The 13,381-nt window shown below is 36.8% G+C and overlaps 1 protein-coding gene across 1 annotated transcript in view; it reads right to left on the minus strand.

The window, feature by feature from the left end:
* LOC109820814 overlaps window positions 7,199–13,381 on the minus strand; it is an 8,793-nt gene continuing 2,610 nt past the window's right edge. Inside the window, exon 4 of the mRNA XM_020387010.1 lies at window positions 7,199–8,105. Coding sequence (XP_020242599.1) covers window positions 8,027–8,105 — 79 coding nt within the window. The 3' untranslated portion in view covers window positions 7,199–8,026. The remainder of the gene's footprint in view (window positions 8,106–13,381) is intronic.

Here is a 13,381-nt window from a genome sequence, read left to right on the forward strand (position 1 = left end):
CACGTTTGGAATCACTCTTTTGTGAGGGTGAAACCTTAACGGGCTCTTGGTCCTTTGCACGCACCGCCGAGCTGGTTGTTGCAAAGATCGATTTGTTAGGAGATTGCGCACGACCCCCAGTCTGGATGTTGGCTTGAAGCTCCTTCAGCGATCCCCAGCTTCCCTTGACAAGCGTTTTTCCTCGATTCTCGGGTAGAGCATCGATACGGTTGTTCAGAGGATTCCTAGACTTGGGGAAATCCACGCTGCGGTGGGGCTTTACCGAAGGTTCGGGACCTGAAATGGACGAAGGTTGGAGAGCAATATTACCTGCTTTTACCTTAGGCGTTGATTCGGCCTTTGGCATCCAAACTCGTTCGGACCTCGGCGATCTCTTAACGGCCTCTCCCTTTAGCATTTCTCGTGCTTTTTGGACCAGGGCTCGGGCATGCGCACGCAAGGCGCGGCGCTTCTGGATTCGCTCCTCGAGAGTAGAACGGGTTCTTTTGACTTGAACCCATTTGTTCGTTTCTTCTTCGGAGGAGGGGCTGGTTGTTTGCCGTGGTTGCTCCTGGCGTTGCCTGGATTTTAGATCCATGTTATAGCGGATCCCATCCATTGGCTCCAATGCCTCGGCCAGCTGTCGAGCAAGACGTTGACGCTGTCTTTGTCGTGCTCTCTTTGATAATGCCGGAGCGTCTTCAGAAGTCATCTCCTCGGCGGAAGAGGAATCCGGATCTGCGATCTCGACCAGGTTGGACGACGTGGGGACGTCGCGTGGTGCAAGTGCAGAGGCGGCAACGGGGTCTTGGATTTTTGAACCGAAGGACCTGCAATCATTTATGAAAGAGGTTACCTTTCTGTACCCGTTTGGAGAGGCGGATCTGGAGGAGGAGGAAGAGAGGCCTTCTTTGAACCGTTGTTGATCGAGCTCGTGTTCTTCATTCACCCCGATCTTGAGTGCTGGTTGCGTCACGACGGCGTCGGTTGCGATGCCGTTGGCTCCCACTGTGGTCGCCAGTCTGTTTGCGGAAAAAGTTGCTGTATTCATTGCTGCATTCATTACAACTTCAATCGTTACAATGAAATAAAAAGATAGCCTTTTTATAAGACCGGTACACAATGAAAACAAAATAGATACAACTCTTTTCAAACAAACGCAAGATCTGTTTGTCATCTCTTGCTTGCGTGGGTCTTTTGCCTGTGACGGGGATGTTGATATCCGTGGACCACCGGGGCACTCAGATCTGGTCCGGATAAATCGGACAGAGTTTCGTTGATCCGCGTGAGATCTAGAAACTTTCTGATCCGGATAAATCGGACAGAGCTTCGTCTATCCGCGGAGGGATATAGAAGCAGAGCTTCGTCGATCCGCGTGAGATCTAGAAGCTATAAGCGTATACCTCGGCTAAAGCGAGGTAATAGCTCTTCTTAGTATCAACGCTAAGGCCAATACTAAGGATCTGACGGGCGATGAAGGCTGATGTAGACCACTCCTCTTCTCGTTGAAGCACACGGGCACTCTTCACTGCAGCAGGGCTTCGCCAAGGCTCTCCAAAAATCCCCCCTCAAACAAAGGCACTAGGGGTCTATTTATATGGCCGAGACACCCCAGGGGTGTCTAGGCTTTTCCTAGACACCCCCGGGGTATTTCGACACGCCGGGACTCCGTTTGAGGTGTTTCAGTTGTTTCCCCTGTAGATTCTTCGTCCGTACTCGGATTTGAGTGATTCCGGGTGCGTTGGATGCGTGATGAAGAGTTCAATCCACTCTGGTGGTTGGATTGTCCTTAGAGTGGTCGAGGCATGAAGGGCGTTGTCCTATTTGTGAACAGTGTCGGGCTTCCCGATTGGTCCGGGTCTTCGTGATTCCGAAGTCCTATCCGCTCATATAACTCGTCGATTCACTTCAGTCGTTTGTCGACGTCGATTAGGCTCATGTGGATTGGATGGTGACGTTCATCGTCGCTCGTTAACACTGAACCGGTTGTGGAGAACTATAGGCAATTTTTGATGCCTACAATGACATCCACGAATAAATGAGCATCATTATGAGATGAGAAATTGGGAAATATAACTCACAATTTTCTAAAAGATACAATAAGAAATGAGTAAGAAGAAATTAATGATAAGCTTCAACTAATAAAACAAATGATAATACTAAACATAGATAGAGGCAGGAAAAAGGATAATACTAGTCATAAAATTAGTAATAGAGGAGATTGCTAACAACAGAGTTTAATCAAAATGAAAGCTAGTTATAAAGATGCCAATATTCTGAATCAAGGCTCAGTCTTTGTTCCGCTGACTTGATCACCAACAGACTTCGTTTGCACTCTCAGGTTTCAGATGATATAGCAAGCTCCTAATATTTTATATTGTTTGTAAAACCTAATTTACATGGAGTAGACAAAGTAATGGGATCTAGAATTGGATCCCTATAGTCACCTCTACTGAAATATAGATTGGGGCATGGGAGTTTGCCTGTAATCGCTATTGATTATTAGTAGAATCATGACCTAATTATAGGTATTACACCAAGAAAATGGACATATGTAATGACATTGATTGCTAAACCTCATTAAATTCATGTGTTTCTGTAGTTGTTTTCTCTTGGTTTCCTTCTTTCCATCGTGTTGCTAACACTAACCACCACCGGCGCACTAATAAGGGAACTTCTATAGTTCTTCATCGCCACAATGGCTAGCGTGCCATGGCATAAAAATAACTTTAATTCATAATTTAAGAACCCTTGCCATATTATTATATGATACAAACACTTTGATGCATATCCTTGTATATCTGAACAGTTAAACATATTACACAAGCAAACTTTTCAACATCACACAGCCCCTGGCAAATCCACATTAATCTTGGCTTCCACATAATTGTATAATGAAATGTAATATGTCCTCTGTATTTCATCTCAATTCAACTACTGCCTGAACTGATATGAACATCAATGTAGTCATCTGTTGAATGCTGGCATGAAATATACAACCAACACTTTTATCAAAATTAAATAACGATATATCCTTTTTAGTGAAGGAAGCCAATATCTCCTTCGACTTAAGGGGCCTTGAAAGCTTCAAAGCATCAGCAAAATTCAACTTGACCTTCTCAGGGGCATTAACATCTTCACAATCAAGATTTGTCACTAAAATTAATCAAGTAATCCTCAGAGATCATTCTCATGTGCCCCTGAGAAGTTCCAACATCACTCGCACATCGCGGAGCCAAATTCTCTTCAACTTCTATCTCGATGTTCGTTATTCTTTGCACATCCGAAGATGGGCTTGAAGAGATACTCTCAAATGAATTCCTTCTTGTGTTCATGTCTTCAAAGAAGCAATAATATACAGATGCGCTTCTCATATAATATTCATAAATTGGAATGACTCTGTTTCAATTGTTGTCATTTCCAAGTACAAGCTTTGATTTCCTCAAACTGCTATTCTTTGTTGATGAGGAGGCAGCAATTGAAGCATCACTGCGCTCTTCACTCAATGTTTGTGAAGAAGATGAGTCAAAATCAAAATGACTAATCTTAGCATTACACCACAAAGGTTCTTACACGATACTAAAGCCAAAAAGTAAACCCTTACACAACTAGTCAGAAACACAGTGAACAAGCTCTCATTAATGCTATATACAGCACAGTAATCATGCAATGCCAAAGTTCCCATCAACAAACAGAGATTCTTATACAATCAATGGTAGTAAACAATGAATAGTCAGATACCACTCCTCTCAACCACATTTAGGGTGTGTTTGACAACCGAAAAGTGAGAGGGTGTCATGTCATCTTCAAAGTCCCTTTCACTTTCTCCAAAATTTTTAGAAAGTTCATGGAAAGTGGTGAGGGAGGAGAGATTTGCTTTTTTTTATTAATTTTTACAGCCTATTCATTTTCCAAATTTGTTCAACTATTTTTTATTTTCAAATCCAGTCACCTTGGATGTAGTCTTCATGTCTCTACTTCCTCGGTGTGGACAGGTCCCTTTTTTCAGTTGAACTTCATGCTAATTTATTTAAAATTGGATTAGTTATTTCTTGTTTTTGAAGGATCATATCAAATTTTAATCTTTAGTGCTTTCTGGTGTTGGCTTGTGTGTAATGTAGGATCATGATTTATAATGTTAATATTTGTGACGATTTATTTAGAAGAACTAAAATCTTTAAAACCTTCTTGATAATGTGAAATACTTCCATCAAAGAAGAAATAATCTGTGAATTACTATGAAGTAGGAATCTTTTATGTAACACATTTGCAATCCCCATTAGTCTAGCTTTAGGTCCTATATTGTTTTCAAAACATGTTCTTGTTTTCTTCATTTTGGAATGTTCAGACCTGATGAAATTTAAAAATACATATATACTAGTTTAATCAGTTTCTCGTAAAGATCAAGATCTACCACTCCTCTCATGATCATTTAGGTGACATTAAAATCACCAAAAACAAGCCAGGACATTGGAAAATATTTCTGGTTCCGCGTAATTCCAACCAATGAACATTTGCATCCTCCTTAAATTAGACACAAGAAAAACATGGAGTCAATAACTCCAATCCAATTCCCTGAACGTCATTGAGACATCCTCCAAGATCTCAATAGGGATCATACCCACATTCAGGCACAGGAAGCCAAAATTTTGGAGATCTTGGACATCTAGCTCAGACATTCCAATTGTAAAATCTCAACTTTGTATTTCTGATGACAAAGTTTGAGTGACCAATTCCTTTGCAAATATGACAAACAAGCAATCATTCTACAATAATTTGTGCAGAACAGCAGGTCTTTTTCAGTTATTTTTTTTTGTTTGCAATATCACAGTAAGGAGCCTTCTGAAGACTAAATCATATTTAAGTTAAGTATTAATGTTCAGGTAAGCAGTTAAGACATAGAAGCTAATAATAAGTCTCTGATATAGAGCATTCATCATAAGTTAGAATTTAGATTATAGGTTAAAGACAAGTGTGACGAAAAGCATATGTGGCTGCTGTCAATACATGTACCGTAGTTATTGAGTTAGAAAACAATTATTCCTACCTTTTGGATTGTTTTTTATTTTGGTTCTTTCTTCCTTTGCTGGAGGTAAATATATGAATTTATAGTTTAACCATAGGTTTTTCCTAGGCGACTCACCCACTGGGATAAGGACATAACTGGGTAGGAGACGGCTGGGAAGAATTTAATAAAGACTGGAAAGAGCTTGACAAATCTGTTTGACATTGAAAATGAATTCAACCTCTGAGAGGCAATGATATTATTTATTTTATCTATAGAATTCCTTTTTCTTCCTACATGTATATCAACGCTAAGAGTTATTTGCAATATACCCTAAAACTTTGTACCCCAAGTTTTTTTTTTCCTGATGCCCCTCTTAACATTACGACATTAAGAAAAAAGGAGCTCCAAGTGTCAAAAAAAACTTTTGGATATCGAAGCTAAAGGTCACAACTTTAGGGTACATAAGTGAGAATAACCCAAATTTATATTGATGTAGATTTTATGACATCCAATTCATTGCATGAATACTTTGAGAATTTTGAGTGGGCTGACTTAAGTGGACAAGGAGAGCATCCTGAATTAGTGTGAGAATTTAATCAGATTGCAGTTGGATGTCCCAATGGATGTATGATTTTTTTTCTAGAATTTTTTGTTTTTTGAATATTGTTATGATAAATATTTTAATGGTAATAAAATTCAGGCAAATAATAGGATGTCTCAGAAACTAAATGAATTAAAAATTTCTTCAGATACCATGTTGGATGATTGAGGTAAAACATGACTCAATTCACGATGAGGAAAGGCTGGGTTTTCTAAAAGATGCTATGGGAAAGATTGGTGAAGGGAACCTCCCAGACTGCGATTTTATCTTCGTAAAAAGTCCTGTTGAACTCTTCTAAATCTTGGTAATCCTTTCTCATGGCCTATGGAATTTTCCTGGGTTTTATTTGGTGCTTTTTAATGGAGACTAGCTCGCATATATCAGCTCAACTCAACTAAATTGTATATGCAAATAACTTCATTACTAATCACTACAATTAGTTATCATGTCATAATACCATTTTCAACACCTATGACCATGTTATTAGACCTGATCTCAACGGAACAAAGAGTAGCATAATCTGAGAAAGAGAATTTGTTCCTATTGGTACATGCGTAGAACCGACTCTTTCTTTTACTTTTTCCTCTCTCTCTCTCTGTATTAGAATCCAACTCCATATAGTTGGTTTAGTCAATGTAATTGGTACTTAGTGTAATAGACAACTATGAATATTGTACACTCTTGATAGTTTGTCCCAACATCTGATGTAATTGAGGGACATGTATGTAAAAATTTGAATGTAATTGGTAATAGACAGCTATGAATATAGTTGCCTTTTATTAGTTTTTCTAACATTATGCTGGATATGGACCACTAATAGAAATAAGCACTAATATTTCTATAGCTACTTGTGCTATAGTGTTGGCCTCCAATTTACATTCATATTTTATCAAAGTAAAACAGAGTTATGTTTAAACATCTAGACATGAATAAGTACATCCTAAACTGGTTCTCTTATTTTCTCCTTTGGCGGCGTTTATTATGAGAATTTCTCAACTTTAGAAGCTTCACAACTTTAGACAAAGAGACTTTTAGCTTCGATCATTTTAACTCTTTATGTTGTTTCTCTTAGTTCTGTTTGAATAAAATACTGCGCATTATCATTTCTGGACTAGGTTTATGGGAGTCTTCCTTTTATTTGGGAGTATAAGGTGCTTAAAATTTTCTTTTGAAAGCCTTAGTATTACACCCGTCTTGATTTATACATCTTTGCTTTGCGTAGTATAGTTTGGCTCTGTTTGTGTTACTGTCTGTATTTCTTAGTTGTGCATTTCTTGGTTACTGTTTGTCTTATTTTCACACCTTTTTGTCTCTCTCGAGCTATCAGTCTTGACACCCAATTTTGCAGGTACCCAACAGGTTGCAGCAGCTGCATTATTTTTTAATTCTTACCATCAGGATTCGAAGAGGTATACTCGAATAACTGATCCAGGTTATTGGAAGAGGTCGGAGAGATTAAATGATGTCAAGGCTGATGGCTTTCGATTCGATTACACCTATGAGCTGAGGGAGGAAAGTTATCAACAGAGAACATTGGGCTTACATGAGTATTGTCTACAAAAGAGCAGAAGAATAACAAATTCTCATTGTGCTACATATATCAAAAAAAATAGAAAAGAGTACTAGTTGATGAGATTGTTCCATGAGTGAGTTTTCAACTAGTCATTTGTACAGAGTTAGTTTTTGACTATTCATTGTACATAATTCTGGTACAATAACTTTTTTACTGTACAGATTTAGTTTCTGACTATTCATTGTTTACTACCATTGATTGCATGTATATATATACAGCACCCCCAATTTTCCCATCAACAAACAGAGATTCTTATACAATCACTGATAGTAAACAATGAATAGTCAGAAACTAACTATGTACAGTAAAAAGTTATTGTACCAGAATTATGTACAATGAATAGTCAAGACCTAACTCTGTACAAATGACTAGTTGCAAACTCACTCATGGAACAATATCATCAACTACTACTCTTTTCTCCTTTTTATGATATATGTAGCACAATGAGAATTTGTTATTCTTCCGCTCCTTTTGTAAACAGTACTCATGTAAGTCAATGTTCTCTGTTAAGAACTTTCCTCCTTCAGCTCATAGGTGTAATCGAATCGAAAGCTATCAGGCTTGACATCATTTAATCTCCCTGCCCTCTTCCAATAACCTGGATCAGTTATTCGAGTATACCTCTTCGAATCATGAGGGTAAGAATTGAAAAACAGTGCAACTGCTGCAACCTGCTGGGTACCTGCCAAATTGGGTGTCAAGATTGATAGCTCGAGAGAGACAAAAAGGTGTGAAATAAATAAGACAAACAATAACCAAGAAATGCACAACTAAGAACTTTCCTCCCACAGCTCATGTGTAATCGAATCGAAAGCAATCAGGCTTGACATCACTTAATCTCCCCGACCTCTTCCAATAACCTGGATCAGTAATTCGAGTATACCTCTTCAAATCCTGAGGGTAAGAACTGAAAAACAAGGTAACTGTTGTAACCTGCTGGGTACCTGCAGAATTGGGTGTCAAGACTAATAGCTTGAGAGAGACAAAAAGGTGTGAAAAAAATAAGACAAAACAGTAACTAAGAAATGCACAACTAAGAAATGCAGACAGTAACACAAGCAGAGCCAAATTATACAACGCTAAGCAAAGATGTATAAATCAAGACGGGTGTAATACAGAGGCTTTCAAAAGAAAATTTCAAGCACCTTATACTCCCAAATAAAAGAAAAACTCCCATAAACCTAGTCTAGAAATGATAATGCACAGTATCTTATTCAAACAGAACTAAGGGAAACAACATAAAGAGTTAAAACGATCGAAGCTAAAAGTCTCTTTGTCTAAAGTTGTGAAGCTTCTAAAGTTGAGAAATTCTCATAATAAACGCTGCCAAATGAGAAAATAAGGGAACCAGTTTAGGATGTACTTATTCATGTCTAGATACCCAAACATAACTTTGTTTTACTTTGATAAATATGAATGTAAATTGGAGGCCAACACTATAGCACAAGGATTTAGAAGTAGTTTAACAGGACTTTTTAGGAAGATAAAATCCCAATCTGGGAGGTTCCCTTCACTAATCATTCCCATAGCATCTTTTAGAAAACCCAGCCTTTCCTCATCGTGAATTGAGCCATGCTTTATCTCACTCATCCAACATGGTATCTAAAAAATTGCAATTTCATTTAGTTTCTGAGACATCCTATTATTTGCCTGAATTTTATTACAATTAAAATATTTATCATAACAATATTCAAAAAACAAAAAATTCTAGAAAAAATCATACATTCATTGGGACATCCACTAAAATCTGATTAAATTCTCCCACTAATTCAGGATCCTCTCCTTCTTGTCCACTTAAGTCAGCCCACTCAAAATTCTCAAAGTATTCCTACAATAAATTGGATGTCATAAAATCTACATCAATATAAATTTGGGTTATTCTCACTTATGTACCCTAAAGTTGTGACCTTTAGCTTTGATATCCAAAAGTTTTTTTAACACTTGGAGCCCCTTTTTTCTTTTTGTCGTAATGTTAAGAGGGGCATCAATGTGTCAGGAAAAAAAAACCTTGGGGTACAAAGTTTTAGGGTATAATGCAAATAACTCTTAACGTTGATATACATGTAGGAAGAAAAAGAAATTCTATAGATAAAATTAATAATATCATTGCCTCTTAAAGGTTGAATTCATTTTCAATGTCAAACACAGATTTGTCAAGCTCTTTCCAGTCTTTAGTAAATTTTTCCTAACCGTCTCCTACCCAGTTGTCCTTCCCCCAGTGGGTGACTCGCCTAGGAAAAAAGTATGATTAAACTATAAATTCATATATTCACCTCCAGTAAAAGAATAAAGAACCAAAATAAAAAACAATCCAAAAGGTAGGAATAATTGTTTTCTAACTCAATAACTACAGTACATGTATCGACAGCAGTCACATATGCTTTTTGTCACACTTGTCTTCAACCTGTAATCTAAATTCTAACTTATGATGAACACTCTTTGTCAGAGACTTATTATTAGTTTCTATGTCTTAAATGCTTACCTGAACATTTATACTCTACTTAAATATGATTTAGTCTTCAGAAGGCTCCCTACTGTGCTATTGGGAAAAAAACACTAATTGAAAGACTGCTATTGGGAAAAAACGCTAACTGGAAGACTTTTGCTGTTCTGCATAAATTACTGTAGAATGGTGGCTTGTTTGTCAAATTTGCAAAGGAATTGATCACTCAAACTTTGTCATCAGGAATACAAAGTTGAGATTTTACAAATGGAAAGTCTGAGCTAGATGTCCAAGATCTCCAAAATTTTGGCTTCTATGCCTAAAGGTGGGTATGAACCCTATTGAGATCTTGAAGGATGTCTCAATGACGTTCAGGGAATTGGATTGGAGTTATTGACTACATGTTTTTCTTGTGTCAAATTTAAGGAGGATGCAAATGTTCATTGTTGGAATTACGCAGAACCGGAAATATTTGCCAATGTCCTGGCTTGTTTTTGGTGATTTTAATGTCACCTAAATGATCTTGAGAGGAGTTGTAGATATTTGTCTTTACGAGAGATTGATTAAACTAGTATATATGTATTTTTAAATTTCATAACGTCTGAACGTTCCAAAATGAAGAAAACAAGAACATGTTTTGAAAGCAATATAGGACCTAAAGCTAGATTAATGGGGATCGCAAATGTGTTACATAAAAGATTCATACTTCATAGTAATTCACAGATTATTTCTTCTTTGATGGAAATAATTCACATTATCAAGAAGGGTTTAAAGATTCCAGATCTTCTAAATAAATCGTCACAAATATTAACATTATAAATCATGATCCTGCATTACTCACATGCCAACCCAAGAAAGCACTAAAGATTAAAACTTGATAGATCCTTCAAAAACAAGAAATAACTAATCCAATTTTAAATAAATTGGCGTGAAGTTCAATTGAAAAAAAGGACCTATCCACACCGAGTAAGTAGAGACATGAAGACTACATCCAAGGTGACTGGATTTGAAAATAAAAAAATAGTTGAACAAATTTGGAAAATGAATAGGCTGTAAAAATTAATAAACAAGTAAATCACTCTCCTCTCTCACCACTTTCCATGAACTTCCTAAAAATTTTGGAGAAAGTGAAAGGGACTTTGAAGATGACATGACACCCTCTCACTTTTCGGTTGTCAAACACACCCTAAATGTTGGTTAGAGGAGTGGTAGGTTTTGATCTTAAAGAGATATTGATTAAACTAGTATATATGTACTTCTAGTCTTATAGGATGCTTTCATTATGTGGTTAGCAATGCACCATAGATTGCTAAGAACGGATGCCCGTATGGATATCTTGAACGCAAATACTTGCCTCCATATAATCATGAAAGCGAAGGCCATCATCACTTAATCTCTCTTGCATAGATGGTGTTGAGGTTAGGAACCAGGTTATATGCAATGGATTGGGTCTGGTATGTGATGTTGTTCATGGAATGTTGCCGCTGATTGCTTCAATGCTTGGCTCAGAGAGAACTATTTTAAAGTTAAGCTTAAAAGAGTTCTTTTGCTGACATTCTATATCCCCATGTGATATTTCAGTCTTCAGTTACACTTTGAGATGAAATTGTAAACTCCAAAATTCTAAAAAACAAATTATGCAACCGCTTACTAGCCTGATTACTCTGATGCAGGCTGAAAACTTAGGGTTGGGATAAAGTGCTCTGTTATGTGGTCATGCTCAAAATCGAGCGCTTTTTAAGTATGTGACCGCATAAAAAGTTTTATGTCATCTTTTTCTTTTTAATCTCTTTGTGTAAGACCCCCATAAGCTCAAACCCAACATACTTAATGTCTTTTATTTGAGCACCTAGTTAATTTTTAAGTATGGACCGAATTTTTAGGTAGTGAACTCGTTATTGAAATGTTTGTTGGTCTTTTTCCTAGTATATATTATATTTTCATTAACTTTATAAATTTTAGGGTTTTTAGATATTAGTCCCTTACATCTTCAATAATTGCATATTAGTCCCTCAAATCCCAATTTGAAGGACCATTTTGCAAAGCACTATATGATTTGAGGGACTAATATGAAATTTTGAAGATTCGAGGGATTAATATGCAATTTTTGAATATTTGAAGAACTAATATGTACTTTCCAAGATTTGAGGAACTATTGTGCTATAATAGAAGATATAAAGGACTGATATCCAAAAAACACTAACTTTTAATATATATGATGAATAAAGAAATGTATATTATTAAAAATGAAAAAAATGCATAATTCCACATAATATGGTTAGTCGGCACATAATTTGATTAATGACTCGATCATCGCATAATAAAACTGTATTTTTGAACATTGGTAAGCTCAAGAACTAAAATATTATAAAATGATGCAACGGAGACATGTTTTCAGAGCAGTATAGCAACCAAAATTAGGCACAACTCAACATTTTAAAGATCCAGTTATATGCAATTATAATTTCTTCACTCTGACATGAGTGAGGTGGATTTTTGATAAACAATAACATAGTGGGTATTAGCATGTTTAAATACAAGGAATTACCAATCCCTCATATTTTGACATGGGAGAGCGGTCTGAAGTCATGACTTAGCGAGTTGAAGTCTTTGATAATTTTAATAATCTTCTCCCTATAATAAAGCTCATGTTTATAGTGCTTAAAATCACACCAAATACATGAGAAGGACAACTGTAGTGAGTAAGAAGATAGTTCCATATATCTGCTTAAAAAATCTCATCTTATGAATCATAGAAGATTTTAGAAATGAAAAATAAGTATGGGAGTGCCCAAAGAGTTTCTTGAAAATTTTCCTTTATTATTTGAAATGGGTGGTATAGGAATCCATTTGAGATATATGTTCAAAACAAAGTTACCTAAAACATGATTAAATAGAAGGATGGATGTTACCGGTCTAGCAGGAGACAAATATATGCAAGCCCCCACTAGTTTTCGTTCAAAAGTTCCATTAGGAAGGTGGGAAATCGTACCCAAACCCCCAGTGTTTTCAAAGGCGCGCGCCTTATTGCGCCTCATGCACCTTACGATGCGGTGCGGTGTCGAAGCGCCCCACATCTGATGCAGCAACGCCTTTTGCGTCTCGCGTACATCCTTACTTTGTGTAGGTGCATATAGTAAATATCCTCATATAGTTTTATTTGTTAACATTTCAATCGAGTCTTTATACTTGATATTCCATATCCCAAAAAGCAAAATAAATCTATTAGGCCTTTTTAATAGCCTTCAATTGAGGACAATTACTAATCCTTTGCTTGGATATTAATCTTGATTTAACATTTGATTTAATAATTTATGAATTTTGCTATTATGTTGGGTGTTAGCATTAGAAATTAGGGCATTATATTGTGATTTTGTAGTAATATATTATTTATCATGATATTTTTCATGTAAATTCTAAAAACATGTTCTTTCACACTTGATTACATATATTGGGTCCACCCCGTACGTAGCTCGGTAGCACTCTGCCTAATAAACCCGACGTTCGTCAACCTCCCAATGACTCAGGAGCTCCCTCTGATGCTTTATGATCTTGCATCATAACGTCCGCCTCCTCGATGGACATTGGATCGTCGACGGTGGAGAATTCCGAGCGGCCTTGTTGTAAATTGGCATCTAAAAAAGAAACAGGGATGTTTACCAAAATGGCAGTAAGTTGGTCCACATAAATCAAATTTTCCGTGTTACGTGTTTCTTCTCTCCGATGACGACGACCGGCCAGATTTCTCTTTTCACCGGCGGTGGAGACCAGCAAATC

Source organism: Asparagus officinalis, chromosome 8, assembly GCF_001876935.1.
Source record: "Asparagus officinalis chromosome 8, Aspof.V1, whole genome shotgun sequence".
NCBI lineage: Eukaryota > Viridiplantae > Streptophyta > Magnoliopsida > Asparagales > Asparagaceae > Asparagus > Asparagus officinalis.